Genomic DNA, 27612 nt, shown 5'->3' on the forward strand with positions numbered 1-27612 from the left:
TCTGTATTTGCCTTTGACTTCTGTGTTAGAATCTGGAATCTGCTTCTGGGAGGGGACAGGGATGAAAAGCTGTCACATGGGGGTGAATGCTCTTGGTAAGTAGCCCATTGCACAGCCCACCTGCGGGGTCTCTAGCTGAAGCCCCATCCCTACCAGGATGGTGGCGGCTTCTGCTTAACGGCCATCTCTCCCCAGCCCTTCAGAGACCTGATGGTGTTGTCCTGCCCCGTCTCCAGGGGGGAACAGGGGAGAAACAGAGACCAACCTTTTCCTCTACAGATGGGGAAACATACCTCCCATGGAAAGGTGGGCAGGAGGGCAGCCCTGGAGACTGGGGTGGTGGGATGGGGTAGCCGGTGGACAGGGATGCAGGATGAAGTCTGCTCGGAGGAGGACCCCAGAATGAAACACCTTTCTCTTCTCTTTCCTTAGCTGGGTCTCACCTCCAGCTCCTGGACACAGAGCAGGGACCTGCCCCTCTGTCTCCATCCAGGCTGCACAAGATACTTGACCTGCTCTCACCAGCCTCCGCCTTGTGACCTCCCCCGTGTGCTCGGCCTCCTCTGTGGCACACCCACGGGAGTCAGTGGGAGGAGCTTCTCTTGCTACAGGAGTTCCTTGGAATGCGACAGCTGGAGTGGGGGTCACAGAGGCCTCTGTGATATCACCACGAGGGGCGGGCAGGCTCGCTTGGAGTGACTTCTCTTTGAGGAGTGAGGGGGGAGACTGAGAAATATGGCAGATAACCAAAGGAGCTGGTGGCAGCAGTGGACCGACACCACATACATCAAACCTTTGAACCGCTTGGTAGGCGGCCCCTGCCTGGCTGTACTGCCCAAGCTGGGCATCCCCGGGGTGAGGTGGGGCATGAGAGGACTGCACTGGGTCTGGAGGGGCACGGGCTACCCTGATGGGCCCCCTCCTCACCCTTGCAGAGAGCTGCTCAAGAGCCCTACCGGCGAGAGGAGCAAGTGCTCATCAACCGCCGAGACATCACCAGCAGAAAGGTAAGGCTGAGGCTGGGCGTGCAGCCTGTCGGGGGCTTGCAGCCATCCTCACCCTCACGGTGACCCCTCTGCTGCGGTATCCATGGGGCCACAGGCCCTCAGGATAACTGCCCCTTCTGCTTCTAAACGTCCCAGTAGGGATCCCTGCAGTGACCTGCTCCCCAACCATGATATGTTAGTAACCTCCTGGCTGTGACCCTCACAGGAGCCCTCTATAATGAAAGCCACTCCCCAGCAGAGACCCCCAAAAGAGTCTCCCTTGCAATGACCCCAACAAAGACCACCTCCAAGAGTGGCCCACTTTTAGTGACTATTTAAGTAGTGACCTCTACGCTGATGCCCCTGATTCCATGATCCCCTCTCAGGCAACTTCTCCCCCCAAAAAGTGGCCCCCATGTGTTCCTATTCACTGAGAGCAAACTTGCAGGCAGAGGTCTCCTATGGTGACACCTGCCTGAAGGAAGGTCCCCCATCCTCTCCCAGGATGCCTGGGACATGCAGGAGTTCATCACGCGCATGTATGTCAAGCAGCTTCTCCGACACCCAGCCTCCAAGGTGCTGCTGGCCGTGCTGCTGGTGGTCAACGCCATCACCATTGCTCTCCGCACCAACTCCACGCTTGACCAGGTGGGACTCCAGCCTGACCCCTGATCTCACTCATCTCACAGGGGCCGAGGAAAGGCACCTCCCTCCTTGGGCCTCAGACTCCTCATCTTTTCATGACGGTTGGGTTGGATGCTTTTCAAGGGCCTTTCAGCACTGAGATCAAGGAAGACTTCGTGGTGGAGGGGCCCCAGCTTTGAGAAATGCATTGGATTTGCAGAGGAAGGACAGGAGAAAAATAGTGTGAGCAGAGGCAGGCCAATGGGTGTCTTGTGGGGAAGGGTATCCCATTTGAATCAATAATCACTGAGCGATAATCACTCTGCACCAGATACTGGGCTCTGTCCCAGGTATGAAGATGACAGACACGACAAACATGTTATTGCAAGTGCCTGGGTGTCAGAGAGTGTGTGGAGGCTTGAAGGAGGAGTTGGACCTAATCTTGGGGTCAGGAGGCTTCCTGGAGAAAGGGGCATGTAAGTGGAGAATAAAGAATGAGTAGCTGTTGGCCAGGCAGAAAGAGGTGGAGAAGAATGTTTTGGGCAGAAGAAACAGCATGGAAGTGAGTTCTGGTGAAGTCCACTATGACTTGAGTCTTACCCTTGAGGTTTTAATTTCTTACAAGGAGTCCACCACATAAGCAAATTGTCCTCTTGAAAGCCAGTGTTTTTAAAATGTTCCTATGTGGTGACTGGTAAGTTCAGAGAGGCTGTCAACAGCCAGATCACACAGCATCTTCAAGTTATATTAAGGAGGCTGTCTTTGGAAGTTCAGTTCAGTTGCTCAGTCGTGTCTGACTCTTTGCGACCCCATGAACTGCAAGCCAAGGTTTATTTGTTTATTTTTTACTTTTTTTTTAAATTGAAGTATTGTTGATTTACAGTGTTGTGTTAATTTCTGCTGTACAGCAGTGATTCAGTTATGTATGCATATATATATTCTTTTTTATATTCTTTTCCATTATGGTTTGTCATAGGATATTACTATAGTCCCCTGTGCTATACAGTAGGACCTTGATGTTTATCCAGGCAAGCCAGGGTTTAAAGTATGGCAATGTGAGAGTGACTGGCATCCAGGGAGCTGGTTGCCGAAGCTCAAGGAATGGATGAGGTTGCCTGGGAGAGTGTACCAAGTGAGAAGGGGACCAAGACAAAGCTCTCTGAGAAGAGCCTCTAAGTACAGGGCAGAAAATAGAAGAGGAGATGCAAAAGGGTAGTAAGGAGGAGCAGCCAGCGGAGTGAGAGGATCCCCGGGAGAGGATCCAAGGGAGCAAGCGCAGCATCAGATGTGGCTAGGACACGAGGCCAGAAAAGGACTCTGAAACACCCCTTGGATCTTGCCCTTGTGACCTTGACAGGAGCTAACTCTGATGTGATGGAGGCAGAAACCCACTTGCCAGGGTTTGCAGAAAGAGTGACTGGAGGGCAGATCAAAACTCATCAATGGATCATGAAAACAATTCAGAATTCAGGTAGCTTTTGATGTAGAATCAAACAAAATGAAAAAGAATGAAGTAGCAACTGTGGTGGGGAAGAGAGAGGGAGGGGAGGAGCCAGAGGGAGAGAAACCATTATGGAGTAAAATATATATTTCCTTGAGTCCAAGTCAAAAATGCTAAAAAAAGCCTGATAGAGGATATGTGGTGTGAAGCTCAGATCCTAGAGACCTGTGAATGCCAGACTGGTTTTGTACCTCACCCTGCAGGCCATAGTGAGTCTTGGAAGGTTTGTGGTTAAGAATGCAACTCTGATTTAACCACAGATGCTCATGACTTGGAGAAGGCAGGGCAACTGTTCAGGAAGCTCTCTCAATAAATAGAAAGGAGAGGCTAATGCCACCCGTGGCCAGTGGGGTAAAGCTGAAGGGAAAGATGAAGGGAAGGAAAAAGCCTTTCCTCGCTTTAGGTAGACACCTCTGGCCCATGTTGCCCTTTGGGAATTTGGAACAGGCTGGGAGCCCATAAACTTCAGCTCCCATCTGAACTTAAGCTCTACCCAGGGAGTTCCCTGATGGTCCAGTGGTTAAGACTCCACGCTTCCACTGCAGGGGCAATGGGTTCAGTCCCTGATCAGGGAAGTAAGACCCCACATGCTGTGCTGCATGGCACAGAGGAAAAGAAGAAACTCTGTCCAGCCTCACACTGGCTGGTGGATGGAGCTGGTGGCAAGGTGTGGGGAGCAGGAGGCGTGAAGCCCTGAGTCTGTGGGCCACAGAGGTAAAGAAAAGGGGGAGTCAGGTGACTTTTGTCTGGCAAAGTGGAGGCAGGGGGCTGGGGGCTGTTCATGTCACAAACAACAGCAGTGTCACAGCTTAACAGGAGATGGCATGAAAGTGAGTTGTTTTTAAACAGAATTCAGAATCATGGAGTCATCCATCCATCAATCCATTCACCCCAGGAACATGTCTTGGACCCATGAGTAGGGGGCTACTCAGGAGTTTGGTCAAGCCAAGCCTGGGGATTTGGGAGCTAGTGCAGCCAGAGTGGTGGAGACAACCAAAGAAGCAAGGATGGGACTTGGTGTCCTCCATCTCAAGGGCCAGGGCTTTTCCTCCCGATCCTGGAGTCTGTTCTGCCTTTCTCCACCTCCCTTTTCCTACTCTAGAGTTTATGGACAAAGGTTTGTAGTCAGACAACAATCTTTATCACTAACTGTTTGACCTTGGGCACTTCTCTGTTTCCTCAAGTGCAAGATGGGAATAAAACCTACTTTGCAGGATGATGGTTATGGTAACATGAAATAAGTTTGTGGTCTTAAGAATGGTGCCTGGCATGTATGTGCAAGGGTTACTCTAAAGGGCGCTACAAAGATGCTGAGGCTGAATAGCAATAAGAATCTGGGCCTCCCCTTCCCTACTGACATCCTCTGTCCCTGGTCTTGCCAAGGCCCCACTCCGCTGACCTTTCTGCCCTTCTTTTTCTTTGTCTTCCATGTAGAAACACTATGAGTTGTTCTCTACCATAGATGACATTGTGCTGACCACCCTTATCTGTGAACTTCTTCTCGGCTGGTTAAATGGTTTCTGGATTTTCTGGAAGGTGAGATCCTGGGCCCTCCCTGCCATCACCTCTACTCCTCCTTAGGGTTGGCATCCCATCCTGTCCCCACCACTGTACACCTGGCTCTGAAACCTGAGGAGTGTGTGTGTGTGTGTGTGTGTGTGTGCATGTGTATGTTCATCCGCATGCATGAAGAAAGAAAGACCGACTTCTGAGACGTCTGTGATGTGGCAGAAAGTAATTTGTACTGGAAGTGCAGCCTTCCTGGGTCCCCGTTCCTGATCCAGCTTTCCCTAGTTCTGTGCTCTTGGGAAAACCTTGATTTCCTTATCAGAGAAATGCAATTGAGAGTGTCCACCTTAATTTACCCCTGGGTTAGAAAGATCCCCTAGAGAAGGGCATGGCCACCCACTCCAGGATTCTTGCCTGAAAAATCCCATGGACAGAGGAGCCTGGTAGGCTACAGTCCGTAGCGTTGCAGAGTCAGACACAACTGCAGTAACTTAGCGCACACACACACCCCTTAATTTACAGGGTTCAAGAGCAGAGGGGTCAGCAGAGATTTTCTGTAAAGAGTGTTGACCTTAAAGATAATTAAGTCAATTATTTTACCAGCAAAACAAAAGGGGGGAGGTTTATTTGGGAATAGAAGAGGATTTGCAATTCAGGACTAGCAAGCTATAGCAAAAGCCACAGCAAGTCCAAAAATGGAGAGAAACGTTATTTTATGGAGAAAAAGGAGGCAGTTAGGAGAGGCTGATTTGAACAAAAACCTGCTGGAGAAAAGTGAGAGTTGCAGGGTGAAATGGTCTTATTAGCTGAGTTGCTGGAATATTAGATTTCTTGCAGGAGATGCTATGTATCTCTTTTCCTGTGGGGCCTATAATTGATGATTCTTTCCCAGTTGGTGATTATTCTGAGTCTGTAATTGATAATTCGTGTAATCGACTAGTAATCTAGTGGTACTGCATGAGAGCGCCCCCTTTTGGCCATCCAATTGCATTGCAGGGAGGTTTCCCTATAATTTTCTCAAAAGTAAAGTTGCTCTCAAAAGTGAAGTGTCCAACTCTTTGCGACCCCATGGACTGTAGCCTACCACGCTCCTCCATCCATGGGATTTTCCAGGCAAGAGTACTGGAGTGGATTGCCATTTCCTTCTCCAGAGGACCTTCCCAACTCAGGGATCGAACCGGGGTCTCCTGCATTGTAGGCAGAGGCTTTACCGTCTGAGCCACGAGATAAGAATAAGCTAATTTTCTCAAGGACCAGGTAAATATTCTTTTTGTGGGCCATATAGTCTCTGTTGCAAACACTCATCTCTGCTGTAAAAGCACAAAGCAGCCATAGACAGTATATAGACAAATGAGCATGGCTATGTTCCAGATAAATTTTATTTGTGTATACTGACCGTTGAACTTTAAATTTTACATGTCACGAAATGTTATTTTCCTTTTGCTTTCCTCCAAACCATTTAAAAATATAAAAATCATTCTAAGCCCATGGGTCTTAAAAAAAAGACTGCTGGTCAGATTTGGCCTTGAGCTATAGTTTGCCGACTCCTATTTGGGAGAGTATCAAAAAGATATCTGGGTAGGAACAGATCTTAACATTATATAAAATGAAACAAAGACTCAAATTGTTTGTTTAAATAGGACTTCTAGAGTTAAAGGATTTCTGGAGTCAAGAGATTTATCTGTCTTTGGGCATGTGCAAGAAGAGGCTTTAAAAAAATTACCCATCAAATCTTTATACCTTCTTAAAAAGGAAGCATCATTTAAATACCATTATCAGGACAACCAATTAGAATTATAAGCTTTCCAGGGCTTAGAAGTGTCACTTCATAAAGCACAGAATATAGAACCTAGAACAATATTTCTAAAGTATGGATGTCTTAAAGCCTGCTTTGTGAGAACAACACTTGGGAGGATGTTTATTAACAGAAAATAGAATAGGATGGTGCATATTTATTTGTGTCCATGGTGGAGGGGAGAATCAGTTCAGTTCAGTTCAATCGCTCAGTCGTGTCCAACTCTTTGCGACCCCATGAATCGCAGCACACCAGGCCTCCCTGTCCATCACCATCTCCCGGAGTTCACTCAGATTCACGTCTGTCGAGTTAGTGATGCCATCCAGCTATCTCATCCTCGGTCATCCCCTTCTCCTCCTGCCCCCAATCCCTCCCAGCATCAAAGTCTTTTCCAATGAGTCAACTCTTCACATGAGGTGGCCAAAGTACTGGAGTTTCAGCTTTAGCATCATTCCTTCCAAGGAAATCCCAGGGTTGATCTCCTTCAGAATGGACTGGTTGGATCTCCTTGCAGTCCAAGGGACTCTCGTCTTCTCCAACACCACAGTTCAAAAGCATCAATTCTTTGGTGCTCAGCCTTCTTCACAGTCCAACTCTCACATCCATACATGACCACTGGAAAAACCATAGCCTTGACTAGACGGACCTTAGTCAGCAAAGTAATGTCTCTGCTTTTGAATATGCTATCTAGGTTGGTCATAACTTTTCTTCCAAGGAGTAAGTGTCTTTTAATTTCATAGCTGCAGTCACCATCTGCAGTGATTTTGGAGCCCCCCAAAATAAAGTCTGACACTGTTTCCACTGTTTCCCCATCTATTTCCCATGGAGTGATGGGACCAGATGCCATGATCTTCGTTTTCTGAATGTTGAGCTTTAAGCCAACTTTTTCACTCTCCTCTTTCACTTTCATCAAGAGGCTTTTTAGTTCCTCTTCACCTTCTGCCATAAGGGTGGTATCATCTGCATATCTGAGGTTATTGATATTTCTCCCGGCAATCTTGATTCCAGCTTGTGTTTCTTCCAGCCCAGTGTTTCTCATGATGTACTCTGCATAGAAGTTAAATAAGCAGGATGACAATATACAGCCTTGACGTACTCCTTTTCCTGTTTGGAACCAGTCTGTTGTTCCATGTCCAGTTCTAACTGTTGCTTCCTGACCTGCATACAAATTTCTCAAGAGACAGGTCAGGTGGTCTGGTATTCCCATCTCTTTCAGAATTTTCCAGTTTATTGTGATCCACACAGTCAAAGGCTTTGGCATAGTCAATAAAGCAGAAATAGATGTTTTTCTGGAACTCTCTTGCTTTTTCCATGATCCAGCGGATGTTGGCAATTTGATCTCCGGTTCCTCTGTCTTTTCTAAAACCAGCTTGAGGGGAGAATAGGTACCATGATTTTATGAATATTTCAATGTACCACTCTTCAGGATACAGGCAGATATTTGTTCCCTAAGAGAGAGCATTTCTTATGTGAAAGTAGTCCTGAGATTTCTTTTGTTGCCCATAGAAATTGTTCAGAGGCTAGATAAATTCAGGCAGGGCTTTGATGGGGCCTCTGCAGGAGCAGTGGGTGTTAGTTAAAAGACCAGGACACCAAAAGAGTGTCTAACAGGCTTTTTAATGGCGAAGCGCTCCCGGGCGGGTTCCTGGACCCAAAAGAGGCAGGTAAAGGAAGTCCGCGCCCCTGACTGTGTTGGGGATGGTTTTTATATGGTCAGGCTAGATGGACGGGGGTTTGGATAGGTCGCCAGGCTGACGCGTCGCAGGCTGACCGGTCCTTCTTTGTGGCTGGGGTGGGGTGGCTTTAGCTGGTGAAGTGTGCTGTCATTGGTCCCCAGGATCTGGGAGGCTCCTTCCGTTAGGGACACCCCCCGGGCCCCCCAGCCCCACCGGCCACCCCCCCACCCCCCCCCCACCGCCGTCGGGAAGGAGAGGAGGGGTGGCCCATCATGGCCCCCGTGTCCGGCCTTGGAGTGGGGAGTGAGAACAAGTAACAGTTTCCTTTGCTCATCTCTCCCTGATTCCTTGTATGAGGTGAGGGTAGTGGTGTGACCAGGGGTCAGACTGGAGGTGGTTGGGGTGGTTTGCCTGCCCTTTTGGTGGTGGTGTGTGCAGGAGGCAGGTGCAAGTACTGCTTTTGACCCCTTGCGTTTGCTCTCAACCCCCTGCTTTTGCTCCATGCTCTTCAGAAGCGGCATTTGGGCTGTTGTGGTCTTTTTGTATCTCGTTGTCCGTAATTTGCCCCAACTGCTCTTGCAGGCAGTTATTTTTAGTCTCTTACAGTTTGTTTGTATTTTCTTGCTTGAGGAAGTTTGTCCAGGTGCAAGCATTGCAGCAAAGGGTCCCAGGTTCCAGCCTGTCTCATTTGCAGCAGCAGTTAGGAGGGCCTGCACTTCCAAGGCTAAACTCTAGCGTTTCATTAGCACAAGAGAATGGGAGCAAATTTTGTGTTCCTCCCAGCCACTCTGCATATCTCCTCAAGGACAAGATTTCTTAGCCTTGGCACTGTTGACATAATTGGCCCAGATAATTCTTCATTGGGAGGGGACTGTACTGTGCATTGTAGAATGTTTAGCAGCATTCTTGGCCTCTACTCATTAGATGCCATAAACATCTTCCTAGCTGTGACAATCAAGGGTATCTCCAGACAGTGCCAAATGTCCTCTGGAAGGCAAAACCGCCCTCCAGAACTAATGGCTGAAAATGAATGTCCCAAGCCCTAACCCTTATCTGGGGCCAGCCTCCCAGTGCCAAAAGCCAGGGCTTGTCAGAGACGCTCTGCTGTCTTCTTCCCCACCCGCAGGCCCCTCTCCTGATCCCAGTGTACAAGGACTACTCCGCCCTGAATGGGTGGATGGAAAGGGAGAAGGCAGGGGAGGGAGGAAAATCTGCAAGTCAACATCTCAAATATTACCCAGCCTCATGGGGATCCCCAAAGTTTTGCCCCCAATGCCCCATTTTCTACAGTGCTCATGTGGCTCCTGGCTCCTTCTTACCTCCCCACTCTATTAATTATTATTTTACCACCTAAGAGTTTCTCAATTTTCTTGCCACCTCTGCAGCTCTGGTAACCCCATTCTAGTTCCTGTCTTGTCTTCTCTCACCAGGGTGTTGCTATGGCTTCCAAGACACTGGCTTCCAGTGTACCCCACCTGCCATCAAAATAGTTTCCCCAAAGCCCAAGACAGAGTACCCTTAAACATTCCAGTGGCTCCCAGTTGTTTATAGGATCAGGCCTAAATGCCTCATTGTGATACCGACCAGGGTTCTCGGCCTTCTCCAATCAACAGAAACTGACTAGAGGCCAGACAAGAGATTCAGGCAAGGCTTTTTAGGGCCCCTGCTGCAGTAGAGGGGAAGGAGAACAAGTAACAGATTGTTTTGTTCCCTTAATCCCTGACCTATGAGGCAAGGTTGTTCCTTTACATGGGGTGGGGGTAGGGGTGTGTCTGGAATCAGACTGGAGGGGTGTCTTAGGTGATTTGCCCATCCCTTAGGTAGTGTTGTGTGCAGGGGGCATGTGCTGCTGCTAAGTCACTTCAGTCGTGTCCGACTCTGTGTGACCCCATAGACAGCAGCCCACCAGGCTCCCCTGTCCCTGGAATTCTCCAGGCAAGAACACTGGAGTGGGTTGCCATTTCCTTCTCCAATGCATGAAAGTGAAGTTACTCAGTCATTACTCTTAGCGACCCCATGGACTGCAGCCTACCAGGTTCCTCCGCCCATGGGATTTCCCAGGCGAGAGTACTGGAGTGGGGTGCCACTGCCTTCTCCGGGGCGCATGGGCAACACCCTGATTTTGTTCCCAACATCCTGTTTTTGCTCCTGGCTGTTTAGAAGTGGCAGTTGAATTTTTTTGGTCTTTTTGTATCTTTTATCCCGAATTTGTCCCATCTGCACATGCACTTAGTTATTTTTAGTCCCATACAGTTTCTTTGTATTTTGTTGCTCCAGTAGAGGTATGTCCAGGGGCAAGCAGTACAGCTCTGCAGCAGAGTGCTAGGTCCCAGCCTGTCTCAACTGTGCTTAAGGCTTTCCATGAAATGGCTTCTGTCTGCTTTTGCAGCCTTATCACTCCTCACCTCACCCTTGCGTGTTCCAGCTACATCAAGCTGCTTGTAGTGACATTCCTAAAGACACACTTAAACGTGTGCACACACACACATACATATATATACAGACACTGCTGTTGCTCACTTTCATGCCTTTGTCCATGCTGACATCTAGTATGAAAGCTCCATACCACTTACTCACTTGCTTTTCTCCTACCAACAGTTTAAGACTCATTCAGATGTCTTCTCTTCCAGGAAGTCTTCCTGTTTCTCCTAAGCTAGGTTAGTTGTTGCCCTGTCTCCCTAACACTGTGTACTCACCTCTCAGTTCAGTTCAGTTCAGTCACTCAGTCGTGTCCGACTCTTTGTCCGACTCTTTGTGACCCCATGAACTGCAGCACACCAGGCCTCCCTGTCCATTACCAACTCCTGGAGTCTCTCACCAGGAGTTAAAATGTACTGTCTGACCACCTCCCTCAAAATAGCCTATGAGCTCAGCAGGGCAGAAATCCTGTATCTTCAGGATCTGATTTGAGGTGTGGCATAGAGTTCAGTTCAGTTCAGTTGCTCAGTCGTGTCCAACTCTTTGCGACCCAATGAATCGCAGCACGCCAGGCCTCCCTGTCCACCATCTCCCGGAGTTCACTCAGACTCACGTTCATCGAGTCCGATGCCATCCAGCCATCTCATCCTCTGTCGTCCCCTTTTCCTCCTGCCCCCAATCCCTCCCAGCATCAGAGTCTTTTTCCAATGAGTCAACTCTTCGCATGAGGTGGCCAAAGTACTGGAGTTTCAGCTTTAGCATCATTCCTTCCAAAGAAATCCCAGGGCTGATCTCCTTCAGAATGGACTGGCATAGAGTAGGAGCTTAATATTGAATGGATACAGGGATGGATCTGTAGACACGCAGCCTTGTGTCTCCTGGTGTATGTTTAGGCACCAACACTCTGAATGCGACATACCAGGAAGTCTTGTGTTTACTGGATTGCCCAATAAACTTAAGAACTTTTTTCCCATTAAAGTAATTTTTTCAGAATAAAGTAGTTTTCTCTTTGGAACTTCCCTGGTGGTCCAGTGGCTAAGACTCCATGCTCCCAATGCAGGAAACCCAGGTTCAATCCCTGGTCAGGAAACTAGATCCCACATACTGGAATGAAGACCTGTTGCAGCCAAATATTTTTTCAAAAAGGAAAAAAAATAATTTTCATTTTGAATATTTAATGCAGCTACATATTGGGCAAAACTGTACTGAAAGGAGCATACAAAATTCTTGTTTCTACTCTGTCCCTTCATCCCTGTTCCCTTCCCCCACCCTCTTCAGATAATCTTTGTTATTTATAATCTCTTGTTTATCCTCCTAGTGTTTATTTTGCAATCATAAGCAAATATGTATATATTTTTAGTCCTCCCTTTCCGTACAGTAACATAGTATAAATGCTGCTGTATGGGAGACCTTTCTCATTGTTCTGTACTCCATTGAATGAACGTGTACTTGAGCCAGCCAGTGTTCTATTATAATCCTGGACACTTTAGTTATTTTCAGCCTTCTACAAAGGTCATTTTGTAGTTGTACCAGAGTTTGTGTGGGATGGATTTCTAGAATTGGGATCACTGGTCAAAGGAAAATGCAGGCTGTTTATTAGAGAAAAATTCCCTCGTAGCGGTTGTGCTTGAATTTGTCATACATGTGAGCTTTCTTCCTCCGTCCGTACTCTAAAGGAGTTTGTGCCACGTTGGACGTGGAGCTTGCCAACTGTGCCTTTCTTCTACGGTAAGAGTTAGTTCACCTCTGAAGTGGCTCTTGAAGCCCTGTTCCTTAGTGTTTTCATTTATTTTTGTTTTATTAACTGTAGTGTGTGTCCCACAAAGCTGGAGCCTCCAAACGCTCTCAGGTCACCTAACTGCAGGGCAAGGCCTTTGTCAACAGCACACCAGCCAAGGTGGGCGCTCAGCTTAGGACCTGGTGTATACGAGGGACTCGATTGTGTGTTCAGACACTGCACTTGGCGGTGGACACGTGTATGAGACAGCAAGTGCGTGGGTGTTTGGTGGCATGCATGGGGGGCGACAGCAGGACCGCAGTGGGTGGCACGTGACTGGCCCTGTTCCGAGAGCACTGGGAGTCCCCCATCCTGAGGCTGTGGGGAGGGCAGACCCAGGATGAACCCATGGGCTGGGCCTGACAGACCCTGCTGGGGCTGGCCCACCCCCCCCCAGGACGGCTGGAACATCCTCAACTTCCTTATCATCTTTATCTTGCTCCTGGGGTTTTTCGTTAATGAACTCAGTGCCGTGGCTATCACCTACACCCTCAGGTAAGCTGGGGACTCGGAGCGAAGAAGGGACCCGTCTGGATCCCGGGAGAGAGGGGAGGGGATTGTTGCAGGTGGGCATCAGCTCTGCCTTTCTGGGCAGGTGGGGCGATGGTGAGGAGGAGGGGTCTGGGAAGGGCCGAGGGGCACCCCTGAGAGGCTCTGCCGCAGGGCACTTTGTCTGCTGCACGTGTGCATGGCGGTGGAGCCCCTGGCCCGGATCATTCGCGTCATCCTGCAGTCGGTGCCTGACATGGCCAACATCATGGTCCTCATCCTCTTCTTCATGCTGGTCAGCGCCCTCCCCTGCCCCCAGCTGCCCCCCTTTCCTGAACAGGTCCCTGGGTCACTGGGGATACGGGGTGTCTGGAGCGGAGAGGAGGCGGCTTTGGAGATGAGAGGAGGAGAGGCCTGCCTCCCTGTGACTCCCCTGGCAGCTCCTTTGCATGCCCTGTGTCCCAGGCCTGTGGGTGAAGTCCGGGGTGGGTCTCCCATCTCTCCGGCAGGTATTCTCCGTGTTTGGGATCACTCTCTTTGGTGTGTTCGTGCCCATGCATTTCCAGAACATGCAGGTTGCCCTGTATACCCTCTTCATCTGCATCACCCAGGATGGCTGGGTGGACATCTACAGCGACTTTCAGTGAGTGCCCGTGGGGCTTCCGGGCCCCCAGTCCAGCCGAGCTAGGCGGGGAGGGGCTGGGGCATCCGGGGGCAAAGAAACCACCTGAGGAGGGAGAAGGGGTCTCAGGTGGGAGTGGGGCTCCAGGACTTGGGGTGAGGGTGGCAGGAAGCGGGCGTGGTGCCTGGGGCTTTAAACTGGAGAAAAGCAGACTCCTGGGGCTGGGGCCTCTAGCTTTGTAATCTACTTGAAGCCTTGTCCCTATGAAACTCCATGTATTCAAAGTTCCCCTGGAGTCTTGTTCATGGACTGCAGTCTCCCTTCATGCTCAGCAGTTGGGCAGCTTGGCCTTGGGCCAGGCAGCAGGTCTGTGGTTGCACCTAGGGTCCCAAGGCAGCTCCCTGTCCACACGGGAGCCCACCAGACTGCCTTGACTCCTGGGAACGTAAGATCTCATTTTATTCATTTTGAGACCCACTGTCCAAGGTCATGTTTGGCCGCAGAGGGCTACCTGGGTTCTGTTCTTTACCTCTTTCCATTTAGCCCAAATCCTACTTGTTCCAGGCCATTTCAGGGGCTGTGTCCCACTGACTGATTTCCTTTTATCTTCCTCGTGTGAGAGTAGAAGCCCAGTTGGTAAAGGGGCTTCTACCCTCATTACCCATTACGTTATAGGCAGTGGACAAGTCATGGAATGTGAAATGAAGGTGGCCTGGGCTTTTGAGTCTTTGCCCCACTGTTCTAGCCATGCAACCTTCTGAGCCTCAGTTTCCTCATGTGCCAACTGGAGATCATAATACAACATGTAGCCATGTCATGGGTTGCTCTGAGGATCAGTAGAGACTGACATTGTGTGCACGCACACACACACATGTGTAGCAAGAGAGTGAAAGCTATTATTTGGGAAAATGTTTTATGGGAAGTTTGCAATAGGTATTAACAGTGGTGGGATTTTTTTCCTATATATTTTCCCTCTGATTTTTCTATAACAAACCTGAGTTATAATAAGAATGACATGATAAAAGTACAGCCACTAGATTAAATTTGATAATGCTGGTGTATGAATGCTCACCTTGCAGGGCTGGCTTGAGGGCGGCCCACTGTCTGGCAGAGCAGCGGGTGCTCATTCAGGAGCAGCTGTGGGGACAATCAGGAGTTGGGCCTTAGATCTGCACAGCAGCAGTGAGGCGGCAGAAGTCCCAGTAGGCTTTGAGATAATTTCTCCGTCTCGTAGATGAGGAGAAACTGAGGCCCAAAGGGCCAGGGAGGTGATAGGGCCCCTGACTGCCATCTCCAGGATGGAGACAGGGGCGTACGGAGTGGAGATTGGGGGCGCCATCTACTTTGCCACCTTCATCACCATCGGTGCCTTCATTGGCATCAACCTGTTGGTCGTCGTGGTGACCACCAATCTGGAGCAAATGATGAAGGCAGAACAGGGGCAGCAGCATCAAATAGCCTTCAGTGAGGTGAGTGAGATAGGGAGGGCAGAGGGGGGAAGGGGGCAGTGTATGAGTGCTAACTTGAGAGAGAGTGTGTGTGTGTGTGTATGTGTGTGTGCTCACACACTTGAGGGCCTAAAGAAAGCCAAGCCTGAGGCCTGAAAGCAGCAATCCCCACTTTGAATGCCAATTCACCAACTGGGGCTTCTGAGCGTGTGGAGTTCCTTGATATCTTTCTTTGTGACAACTTGAAAGTGAGCAGCTGGGTGACCTTAGGGCATTTAAACCAATCTAAACCTCAATTTCTTCTTCTAAAAAATGGAAGTGATAATAATTCTGTTTACTTCATAGGGCTCTTATGAGGATTTCATGGGTCAATGAACAGTACTTGACACATAGTAAGAACTCGATGAACATTAGCTATAGTATTACTCATCCGGGGGTAGAGCTTCCGAAATGTGGGGAGTATTGTGTAAAGTGCTGAGGGCTGTGGCCTGTGGCCTGAGAGCAGTTAGGGTTTCAGAAGTTTGCTGGGTAGGATTTATCAGGAGGTAGCGGAAGCACTAAGTTGTGAAAAGGGGTGAGAATTTTCAGAGGTGAGGGACAGACTTCTGCATTTCAAGTTGAGCTCCCACAGTAAAGGAGGGAGGCTAAGACTGGTTGGAGCTGAAATGAGGGGCATGAGAACCCTGGCGTCCTGAGACTCGTCTCCCCTGAAGTCAAGCAGGAAGGCGCCAGGAGAGGGGGTGCCAGCTAAGCTATCCTTCCCACTCCATTCTCCCTTCCCCAGGTAGACAACAAGAAGGGAAATGGGAATAACAAGCTGCCGCTGGTGCACTGTGCAGTCGCCCGTTCGGAGATGTCTGGCGTCCCCCAAGAGCCATTTATGGGGGGGCCCCTGACAAACCTCTCGGAAAGAACATGCGACAACTTTTGCCTGGTGCTCGAGGCGATACAGGAGAACCTGATGCGATACAAGGAGATCCGCGATGAGCTCAACACGTAGGGCGGGTACTGGGGGTAACCCCAGAGTCTCATGAGTCAGGGCTCTGTGGACCCTCAGATTCTTCTGGCCTCATGCCCTTATTGATATTGGGGACCCTGGGACCCAGAGCGGTTAAATGACTTGCTCAGGCTCCCTCCCAGCCTGTCTGTGCAGGATATACATCTCATAATCTCACAAAGGGCCTTGAGCCTTGGCCTGGGTCTTTATCAGAGTCAAGGTGGGGAGGGTGCATGGGGCTGGACCCTAGGAAAGAGATGGAAGGGCTGCCCCCCAACCCCTTCCCTCGGAATGCACTCACCCTTCCACCTTCAGGATAGTGGACGAGGTCCGCTCCATCCGCTTCAACCAGGAGCAGGAGGAGGAGCTGATGCAGAGGCACTTGTCGTGGAACATGTCCTTGGAGAGCAGGTCCTCTGTGGACATCCGTGAGATGACTCGTGAGCAAGACTTGATCACCGCGCTCGTCAACAGGAAAAAGGTGCAGCTTCTCAGCTTCCCTCTCCTACCCAATCAGTGCCCACCCCACCACCTCACCCAGCCCAGCCACCACCCCCTTGGTCAAGGTTTCTGACTTTTACAAGGTCTGGCCCGCCCCCCTAGACTCCCAGGCACCCCAGCAGTCACTGCCCATCTGGTTAGAGTCCAGCTTTTCTGGGAGGCCCTGCCCCTCCTGTAGGGCTCCGCACACTGAGCCATCTTGGCCTTCAGCGCCCTCAAGCTTCCTCTTAAGGGGACTTGAGTGGCTCCGTTCCTGCTTAGTGGCAGATGCTTAGGTCCACCAGGTGGGGCATAGGACCCCCCAGGTCCTGTCAGGTGTGTAAGAGGAGCAGCCTCCTGAGGGAGGAAAATTCTAGGGAGAAAAAGGCCATGCCCCCTTCCAGGGGATCTTCCTGAACCAGGGATCGAACCCACGTCCCCTGCATTGGCAGGCGGGTTCTTTGCCCCTGGCACCACCTGGGAAGCCCCATAGAACAAAGCACATTCCCACACACTTCATTTCCTTCTCTGCTTCCCATCCCATCTGACCTGGGAGCCTTGTGGGCGTCTATGGCCTGAGAGGAGAGCTCCACAGTCAGAGAGGAGACTAAGAGTTAGATGGGAAGGACTTCCCTGGGAAGCCTGGATGAGCCGCTGTTGAGCTGGAGGAGGGGACTAAGGGGGTGTCTGCCATGTCAGGGGTGGCGGATTGACAAGAAGCCCTCTTGGTTTGCAGGTTCAGGAATCCAACACAAATGTTAACAAACAAAAGGCCAGCCGCTGAGAGGGCAGTACAGGAGCCAATGGACATGAACACACACCCAGCTGCTGCGTCTTCCTGCATCGCTGGCATGGTGTGGCACATCCTGACCTGAGCCCATCCTCCGCTTTACACCCGGGCAGATGCCTGGGGATGGAAGGGGGTGGTGTCTCTAGGACTTGGGCCTGTGAGCCCCAGGTCCAGAGGAGCACGGATGGAGAAGGATGGTAGATGAGAGTGGGAGTCTTACAGCAAGGATGAGCCCACAAGGGGCTGCTGGCCAAGGCAGCCAGGATTTGCCCTCAGGATGGGCATCCCTGGTCCCCTGCTAGACCAGAACTACATGGGGTCTAAGTGGGCCCAAGTACCAAGAGGAGAAAGATGAGGCCGGTGGGGCCAGGTATCGTGTATCAACAATAAAGTTTTGTGTTGGGATCAATGTGTCTGACTGGTAGACCTCCAAACCTTTGGGGGCAGCCTTGCCCCCTCAAAAGCCTCTTTCGCCGGACGGGGGAGTAACTGACTGTCCCCCCGAGCTTCCAGTCTAATGGGAGAGAGAATCTACAGCCTGAAAAATTTTGACTTAAGGGTAGAGAGATAATTCCTGCCTTAGGGTCCTAAATTTGGGGGGTGAAATTCTGGTCTTCAGGGTTGGGAGTGCCTCTCTGATGGAAACACCTACCCTCTCTCTCTGTCTGAAGGTATAAAACACTGGTCCTCATTCTGGAGAGCTCTAGTCTCATGGGGTCACCACTGACCAAGTCATGCAGGTACAGGAAACTCCATTTTGGGTCAATGGAGAATGAAATGTGAGTCCTGGCAGGCTCTCTGGAGGAGAAGAGCATGGAAGCTTCTTGGAAGGCAGCAGGAGGAATTTGAGGGTCAGGTGAATGAAGTCTGGTAGAGAACTTGGGACCTGTGAGACCTCTTTGAGACCTTCACAGTAAGACCACTGAGAGCCACAGCAGGTCCCTGAGCTAGGCAATGCAGTCTGACAAAGCTGTGGCGGTGGAGGACGCTATGAAGAGCTGCCTTGATGGACTCTCATTCTTGGGCAAGTCACCAGGCCTCATTTTGCCCATCGGTGCAATCGGGAGAGGATAAGATTGAATGCCAGCTCTAAAATCAAATGGCCAGAGCTCAACTCCCTGGAGTTGGGAGTTGATGAGATCAGCCATGTGACTGAGACTTAGGTTCCCTGCTGTTATGTGAGAGAAAGGCTGCAAGGCCCAGAGTTCTGCCCGGCTGTTCAGCGTACCCTGACAATTAGGGGCCTTGGGGACAGTCACCAGTTGGAATGGGAATCCCCAGAGGCCCACTGATTGCAGCTGATGGGAAACTCCACCCTTCATTCCCTCCTATTGGCATGCCTGCCAGCCCTGAAAAGCCCCCTGGGGCCAGCTGGGAAGGAGTCTGGACCACTAGGGCAGGGGTGGGACCCTCAGCAAGCAGGTGGGAGGTGGCACCAGTGCCAGCAGTTCCCCACTGTCTTGGAGCTGCTGTCTATGCCTCGGTTTGGACCAGGACTCCTTGCCAGTGACCTCCGGGACTATCAACCAGCAGAACGATGGGCGGACAGTGGCTTTTGCTGCTGCTGTTGTTATTAATTGGGGACGGAGCCCTCCATCTTCCTGGTGAGTATCCACACACACCCTTTCCATCCATCCTTCTCTGGAGGCTCTCACAGCCCGTCTTCTGGCTCACTGGGGAGGGGAAGCAGGTGGTGGAAGATGGGTTAGTGTCTGTCCCTAGGAAGACCTTATGTGAGCATAGCCATCTCCAACCCACCCCTAAATGATCGGAAGGCTTAAGGCACCCATGAGCTTAGGGGGCAGGGCAGGAACATGATGGGATGACCTCCAAAGAGCTCCTGGCTTTGCCTGCCCATCCTCATTCAAGATGTTATCCTCGTCTATTTCCATTTCATCTGTCATCTCAGCCGTCTCCCCTTTTCTGTCTGTCCTTTCCATCTGCGTTGGGCCAGTAGCTAGGGGCTTCAGTAGGTTAGTTCCCTCTCAATCTGGTCTAGAACAGAGGGCCCTTGCAGGGGCTTGGACCCCTGCTGCCCTCCCCTGCCCTACTCCAACTGCCACCTGCAATGTCTCACTGAGCCCAGCGGAGGAGTGCAGCCCTGGATCCTGAGTTCATGGGGCAGCACGGGGGAAGGTATGGGGAGCTGTCAGGAAGCTGCATGTGCCATCAATCCCCCGACTCACGACTTTTTCCAATACCGGGTGTTTCCTTGGCAAAATAAAACCCAGGAAGCAGATACCAGTTTTGGTGAGAGGCACAGAAGGGGAAATCTTTACCAGCAGCAGGTTCTGCTTACTGAGCACCTACTGTATGCTCAGCACTGTGCCAAGTGTCTCCTATGTATTGTTTCATTTAATCTTTATGAGTGCCTGAAGTAGGCACTCTTACCACTGCTGTTTTACAGTTGAGGAAACTGAGACTTGGAAACGTGAAGTGGTTTGTCTGCTCACCACAGTGCTAGGAGTCTGTCCCAGGTCTGACTTTGGAGTCCAGGCCAGGTTCCATTGCTTCTCAAAGGAGCTGCTATGGGCAGGAGGCCTCCATGTCATAAACGTGAATTCTTAGCAAACCTCTAATTGCAACACACTTCCAATCAAAATCACAATGGTTTTTTTTTTTTTTTTTTGCAAAAGCTGATATGTAGATTCCAGTACTTATGAAGGAGAACAAAAGGCCAACAATAGCCAAGGTACCTTTGAAGAGCAAGATGGGAGACTCGCTCTACCTGATACTGAGACTTATGTTAAAGTAACAGTAAGATAATGTGGTGTTGCAGCAATAGACAAGTGAACCAAGGGAATGAGAGAGCAGGGAAATCAATCAGTCTCGATCCATAACAACAGGTAGCCTGACAAACCAGCAGGGAAAGGACAGACTTCTCCAAAGTGGGCAGAGACAGCTGGTTAACCACATGGAAAAAAACATAAAACCAGATCCGGTGGAAACATCTGTCCCTGAGAATAAAAACTTGAGACCCCTGTAGCAGGATCTCTCTTCATTTCAGCTTGAAATTTTGCTGCAAACAGATCTATGGATCACTAGGGTTTAGAGAGGTCTTGCGATACTAAGTCCAAGTCCCTCACTGTGCTAGTGGGATGTGCAAGGACTGAGAGAGGTGTGGTCTTCCCCAATATTACACAGCGTGTTAGTAACAGAGCCAGGTCCAGAGCCTAGCTTTTCTTTTCGTGCATCCTGGCCAGCACTCCTGTCCTTTTGTAACCCCGTAGCTCTCTTCAGGGGTAGAAGAAAGTGAGGGTTGGAAGAAGCAGATGCCAGATGTGGGTGGGGTTGGGGAGAAGGTTCAGTGCCTCTTCAGAGCTAACTGCGGGAAGGACAAGCCCATCACCTGGGCTGGGTCACCTCTTTTCTGAATTAGTCCCTTGACAACTGCCAAGGTTACGATGACAGGGCATCAGGTGATGGGCCTATTTCTGCCCATTGCCCAGGAGAGAGAGGGAGGTTTCCAAGGGATACAGCTTAGTGTAACTGATTTGGGCCTTTTTCTCTAGAGAGGGTAGCTGGCTCAGCCATGAGAATAAAGCTGTGTTTTTGTGAAACAGTGCAGCATAGTAGGCAGGACACTGGGCTCTGGAGTCTGATGGATCTGGTTTCAAATCCAGTGCCACCACTTCCTGGCTGTGCGACCTTGCACAGATGCCTTCCCCTGGCTGAGCCTCAGTTTCTTCATCTGGTAAATAGAAATAATAGTCCTTACCTCAGGGTAGACGTGAGGATTCAGTGTGCCAAGGCTTGCACATTGGAACAGCACCTTACTCAGACAAGGTGAAAACTGAAGGTTGTCAAAGCTATCTTTGACTGCTATTGCAGTAAATGAAGCATTTGGCTTTCAATTAGGGGTCAGGTTGCAAAAAAAAAAAGGGTATCTTTAAATATTAAAATCATATTCAATGCAGTATGAAAGTCACATCAAAAAAGGTATTAAGAAATCAAAGATCATGCTCATACATATACTGTTGCTGCTGCTGCTGCTAAGTCGCTTCAGTCGTGTCCGACTCTGTGTGACCCCAGAGACAGAAGCCCACCAGGCTCCCCCATCCCTGGGATTCTCCAGGCAAGAACACTGGAGTGGGTAGCCATTTCCTTCTCCAGTGCATGAAAGTGAAAAGTGAAAGGGAAGTCGCTCAGTCGTGTCCGACTCCTAGCGACCCCATGGACTGCAGCCCACCAGGCTCCTCCATCCATGGGATTTTCCAGGCAAGAGTACTGGAGTAGGGCGCCATTGCCTTCTCCTCATCCATATGCATGTAACTAAAAATCTGTGAGAAGCTACTTTAATAATAAACAGGTGATGAATGTAATAAAAAGAAATCAAAGATTTCCATCTTTTGCTGACTCTTGTCTCTGGAATAGTCTTCAAGTATAATGAGACACAGTTGCCAGAATTAGTTAAATTAGCTCTCCCTGGCATGCATCAGCTCAGCTCTATTAGCACAGCTGTTGTTCAGTCACTAAGTTGTGGCCAACTCTTTGCGACCCCACGGACTGCAGCACGCCAGGCTCCCCAGTCCTTCACTATCTCCCAGAGTTTGCTCAAATTCATGTCCGTTGAGTCAGTGCTGCCATCCAACCATCTCACTCTCTGTCATGCCCTTCTCCTCTTGCCCTCAATCTTTCCAAGCATCAGGATCTTTTCCAATGAACTGGCTGTTCGCATCAAGTGGCCAAAGTATTGGAGCTTCAGCTTCAGCATCCATCCTTCCAATAAATATTCAGAGTTGCTTTCCTTTAGGATTGACTGGTTTGATCTCCTTGCTGTCCAAAGGACTCCCAAGAGTCCTCTCCAGCACCACAATGTGAAAGCATCAATTCTTTGGCGCTCTACCATCTTTATAGTCCAACTTACACATCCATACATGACCACTAGAAAAACCATAGCTTTGACAATACAGATCTTTGTTGGCAAAGTGATGTCTCTGCTTTTTAATATGCTGTCTAAGTTTGTCATAGCTTTTCTTCCAAGGAGCAAGTGTCTTTTAATTTCGTGGCTGCAGTCACCATCTGCAGTGATTTTGGAGCCCAAGAAAATAAAAGTAGCACAGAGCTGGCACATAAATGGTACAAGCCAGTAATAATATAGTTGGTGTTGATATTACTTTATTGAATCTTGCAATAAAGTTATTTGGTAAAGTGAGAACATCTGGATTGGTGAAGGAAACAGGTCTATTGGTTTCTTTTTGTTTGTTTGTTTTATAGGCATTATGACAACCCGGGGGTCAATTACAACATCCTCCATGAACGACTCTGCAGCTTTGGGAACTGCAGAGTATTCCTCCACAACTTCAGCCCCAGCCAACAGTGGGAGAGACGATGGCTCTGCAGTTTCATCTAATGCCTCACCAACAATCGGGAGGACAGCAATGTCCGAGTCCCAGCAACATGTGACATCAGCTGCTCTTCTAACTTCATCACCAATCGGCAGCTCTGCTGGATCCCCTGAGCAGACAAGCCCAACACACGAGACTCAGGAGGAGAAATTAAGTACAGTTATCAGCACCACCTCTGAGGGCACAACACTGCCAAATTCCGCGATGACTTCCACACTGAAGGCCCAGGGAGGGACATCCAGAAGCACAGCCTCATCCAGCATGGCCACAACAGCAAACCCCTCGGAACAGAACCAGAGTGCTTCAGCTGCAGCCCCATTCACATCTAGCTCTGCATCCAATGGGCTGGGGTCATCAGTGGCAGCTGACTCTTCAAAATTAGCCACGATCACAACTCCAACAGCTTTAAACACATCGGGCATTGACGTTACGTCATCAGGGTCCATGACAACCACTGTCTCTGAGATGTCAGTTACAACATCCCGAGCAACATTGGACAAAACCACTGATGCAATAGAATCTTTACCTGTGACCACTCGTGCCTTTACTCACACCCTTTCACTAACCATGACCACCCTGGAGATAACTGTTCCTGGAACAAACATACCTGGGGCTCAGGAAGGGGTAACTACAGCTGCACCCTCCACCCTAACAACATCCTCCATGATAAGCATGAAGTCTGAAAGACATCACAATACCGTCACGCAAACACCTTCCTCTCCAATGGAATCAGCCTCCAGTGCTGGTACTGCCACGACCCCGTCACCCGAGACAACAGCTGCTCGTTCAACAACCCTTACTCCCATCTCCCCAGGGACAACAAAATCCTCTACCAGGACTGGAGTCAGTCAAGTGTCCCCCAAACACACCAGAAGCAGCAGTTCTGGAGCAGAAATCTGTGCTTTGGATGAGTACCTAGCTGACAGCGGAGGTTGTATGTGCAATAACAGCTACTATGCCCACTCAGGTAAGTCTGAGGAACTCCCGACAGTGCAGCTAAGAACTCTCCACAACTCTGTGAAGGCCCAGATGAACTAAGTCCAAAGGATATGGGAGAGCTAGTGAGGTTTGGTCAGACATTGACATCTAAAGAGTCTACCTGGGCAGAGGTGATTTCCAGTGAGAGCAAGGGTAGCTAGACATGTGAATTTGTCTTAGTTTGGGCTGCTATAACAAAAATACCATGCATAGCTTGGCTTATGAACAACAGAAACTTATTTCTTACGTTTCTGGAGGCTGACAGTCTGAGATGAAGGCACGGGTAGCTTTGGTATTGGGTGGGGCCCACGTCCTGGTCAGACAGCTGTCCTCTTAGTGTGCCCTCACAGGATGGAAGGGGCAAGGGAGCTCTCTGGGGTCCTTTTTATAAGGGCACCATTCCCATTCATGAGGGCTTTCCCTTCGTGACCTAAGTGAAGTGAAAGTCACTCAGTCATGTCCAACTCTCTGTGACCCCATGGGCTATACAGTCCATGGAATTCTCCAGGCCAGAATACTGGAGTAGGTTGCCATTCCCTTCTCATGACCTAATCACCTCCCAAAGGACGCACCTCCTAATAATGTCACATTGGATATTAGGATTTAACATATGGATTTGGGGCTGGTGGTGCAAACATATGGTCTATAGCAGAGGTAGAATGGGCAAGTCATCAACCCCCAGCCCCCAGGATTCCAACAACTGATCTGAGATTAAGCCTTCCTGGGGGGAGTAGATGATGAGCTACCAAAGATAAAACCCCAGCAGAGGCCTGGAGGGCTAAGCAGGGAAATGGGGAAAAGTCTTGTTGAGGCAAGACAAGTGTAGCAGATATTATAGAAAGGTGGAGGTCACGGGGTCTCCCTGTGTGAGTAGCAATGCAACTACCTCTCAGGCTCAGCCTCTGGCAGGGCTAAAGCTGGGTCCTGGGTACCAAACATATGCCCCCTACAGTGGAAAGAAATCTAACCTCCCCCCAATACTTCAATTTCATAAAACTCTGATTTTTCTAAAAAAGACTACTCTTTTTTTTTTTTTTTGCCATGCCATGCAGCATGTGGGATCTTAATTCCCCAACCAGGGATCCAACCCATACCCCCTGCAGTGGAAGCACAAGAGTCTTCACCACTAAACCCCTTGGGAACTTCCAAAGCACCAGCTCTTATATTGCAGCCCATGCCTCTGACTGAACATGTCTGCTAAGATAAAATCAAGGAGCTTTTTTTTAAAAAAAAAAAAAAAGAAAGAAACAAAATCTTTAAATTCAAAGTAATAAAGCAAGTCCAGAAATGTTTAGTATTTCCATGATATTTTACTTTTAATGACTAACTGTGAGCGGTTCATCCCAAATTCAACAGTAAGTGTGGAAAGCGCAATCACAGAAAGAACAGAAGGCTTAAATATTAGCTTCTCCTTCATCACCCCAAACATGGTGCCTGACATGTGTCAGGGCACCGTGTGGTGCCAGGGGCAGAAAAACCCATGCTAATCGACTTAACTATAATTAATTAATTAATTTTAAAAACTGAAAACATGGAACAAAGCAAAATTTGTTGCCTTGTGAAGCTAAGAAGTCCTGAAAAGGACGTGAAGATGCAATCCTTTCTGTCGTGACTCTCAATGTGCTCCCTCCCTCCCTCAGCTGTCTCTTCAGGAGTTTAGGCTTTTACAAGACAGAAAGAGCTATTGAGTTCAGACAGTTTAGGTCCCTCAAAACCCCCAAGATCCAGGTTACCTGTTGGAATAAGAAGGAAATCAAAGAACAAAGCAAATTATTATCTCCTCAAATAATCTTGCCAAGCAAGTAACAGAAGCCAATGGGTTGGAGAAGGGCAAACAGGAGAATTTATTACAAAGGTGTCTCATGGAGCCCAAGGGTAGGCTCCAGCCAGGGTCCCCAGGGACTTGGAACTATGGATGTGGTGGCAACCAGCGAGTCACCCCTCTCTCCTCTCTTAGTCTTGCTTCACCCGCTTCGGTACCCACAACTGCTTTGTTCCCCTCTCCAAACACTGGCTGTTCCTGCATCTCAGCCCACAAGGCAGGAGAGGGCTGCCTTACAACTCTCAAGCTTTATTGCCTCCTTTCAGGCTCAGTTCCTGGGAAAGAGATTCTGAGTAGATCAGATTAAGGCCAAGGATTAGGGTCCCTAGTGCAATCATGGCAGAGGGGTCTCTCCTCCCATGAGGGAGAGTCTTTAAGGGAGTGGCTATGGGTTGGACCCCCAGATTAGAACTAGTACCCCTGCCCATGGCATCACCCCGGGGAGCCTCAGGAAGCTCTGTCCTGGCTCTTATCCCCCTACAGAACTATCCGGGGCATTGGTGGCTCTGCGCTGCCAGCCACAGGAAATTGAGGTGGTCCTGAGCAGCTGCTTCCTGAAGACTCGCCACTGGATCCTGGGGGAAGGCACCTTTTCAGGATGCACCAGTGTCAGCAAATCAGAGGAGGGTCACAGAGCCCAGGTCTTCACCGTGGAGAAGAAAGAGGGCTCTTGTGGACTTCACCTCTCTGTGAGTAATCTGGAAGGGATCCTCTGACAGGAAGCTGGGCTGTATGTGTGCTTCGGGGGAGGGACTGGGAAATGAATGACTGGTACCAGTTGTGACTTTATTTCAATCAAAATGAAGGATAATTCTCTGGAATGAAGTCAAGTCTTAGCAATCAGACTAGTCTTTTGGGGGAAGAGACCATGTTGTCTCTCATCAGATTTAGGAATGCCCTTATAAATGGTGCCATGTTTGATGGATTGGGAAAATTGCTTTCCAAACTTGTCAGCCACAGAATCCTTTAAAATAATAACTACCACAACCACAACCAGTATTTATTAATCTCTTACTGTGTGCTGGGCTTCCCTGGTAGCTCAGATGTTAAAGAATCTGCCTGTAATGCAAGAGACCTGGGTTCAATCCCCGGGTCGGGAAGATCCCCCGGAGAAGGGAATGGCAACCCACTCTAGTATTCTTGCCTGGAGAATGGCTATAGTCCATGGGGTCACAAAGAGTCAGACACGACTGATTGACACACACATACTGTGTACCATGTGCTGTGGGTCAGAATCTTTTTTATATGCAATGTCTCACTAAATCTTCACAATAATCCTGTGAAGTTTCCATTTTACAGATGAGCAATCTAAGGCTCAGAGAAGCTGAGGGATTATCCCAAGTCACATAGTTAGTTATTAACTGAGCTGGCTTGTGCTCCTAACTGCTCACTGTGCTGTTACTTCTTTTCCTGGAAAGGGCTCTTATGAAAAGCCAAACATAAAAAGAAATATATAAAAATAGAGCAGCTCTGATTGAATGCAGCAGGAGGAAGAGTCCCCTGCTGGGTCAGCTTCCCCCTAACACATAGGTAGACTTTAATGCCCCTTCAAAGAGGCTCTGGAGCTCTCTGGGCTCAGTTTGAAAACCAGAGTTTGTTCTAATGGTGGGGTAAGGTGGGTGATGTCATTCCTCCAGTATATAGTTTGGCCACCCACAGATGGGTTCTCTTGCCTAAGTCAATAGCACAGAGTCGACAGTTTCAACATGTAATAGATAAGTCCGTGGCTTTGTCCCTAGAATTTTCTGTGTTCTTTTTAAAATAAACTGCTTGATTTATAGCAATAAAACAAATCATTTTGATTTGTTTTTAAGAAATCCTGTGGAAAACAATGAAATATCAAAAAAATATCCGAATCTTGGGATAAGGACCAGGCAGCAGCAATTTTAACAAGTCCCACAGTGATTCTTTTATTTTTTTCCAGGAGATTCTAAAATGTATGTTGAAATTTGAGAACCACTGACACAGAGGTTAAGAACATGGGCTCTGGGATCAGTGAGATGTTGAATTCTGGCTTTATTAGTTGCTTTGGGCAAATCTTTTAACTTTCTAACCCTCCATTTACTCTTTTGGGAATTCTCTGGCAGTCTAGTGGTTAGAGCTCTGCGCTTTCACTGCCGAGGGCCTGGGTTCAATCCCTGTTGGGGAACTAAGATCCTGCAGGTGCACTGTGCAGCCAAATAAATAAGCCTCAGTTTACCCTTCTGTAAAATGGAACTAATAATGGATCCCTCCTCACAGAGTTGCATTCAGACCACAGTGCCTAGAATATAACCCATGCTCAGTAAACTTTAGCCACTACTCTTTTCTTCCCCCCTATATTTTGGCTCTGGGATTTTCCACCAGGAATAA

General features: G+C 49.2%; 1 protein-coding gene across 4 annotated transcripts; it reads left to right on the forward strand.

Annotated features, from left to right (window-relative positions):
• Nucleotides 1-4: 4 nt before the first annotated feature.
• Nucleotides 5-17521, forward strand: CATSPER4 (cation channel sperm associated 4). 4 transcript variants are annotated; one of them, XM_040229629.1, is made up of 13 exons: nucleotides 5-95; nucleotides 196-306; nucleotides 433-807; nucleotides 936-1007; nucleotides 1491-1634; nucleotides 4546-4647; nucleotides 12684-12781; nucleotides 12950-13070; nucleotides 13285-13418; nucleotides 14695-14866; nucleotides 15630-15841; nucleotides 16158-16323; nucleotides 17059-17521. In XM_040229629.1, exons 3-13 carry the CDS (start codon nucleotides 736-738, stop codon nucleotides 17104-17106), a joined length of 1341 nt encoding a protein of 446 aa, XP_040085563.1. In that variant the 5' UTR covers nucleotides 5-95; nucleotides 196-306; nucleotides 433-735; the 3' UTR covers nucleotides 17107-17521. The 4 variants fall into 4 exon arrangements, with proteins under 4 accessions (XP_040085563.1, XP_040085562.1, XP_040085566.1 ...); XM_040229628.1 differs by having other exon boundaries at nucleotides 16158-17521; XM_040229632.1 differs by lacking the exon at nucleotides 17059-17521 and having other exon boundaries at nucleotides 15630-15850; nucleotides 16158-16245.
• Nucleotides 17522-27612: the final 10091 nt, after the last annotated feature.

This window comes from Oryx dammah, unplaced genomic scaffold (assembly GCF_014754425.2).
Source record: "Oryx dammah isolate SB20612 unplaced genomic scaffold, SCBI_Odam_1.1 HiC_scaffold_27, whole genome shotgun sequence".
In the NCBI taxonomy this organism is placed as follows: domain Eukaryota; kingdom Metazoa; phylum Chordata; class Mammalia; order Artiodactyla; family Bovidae; genus Oryx; species Oryx dammah.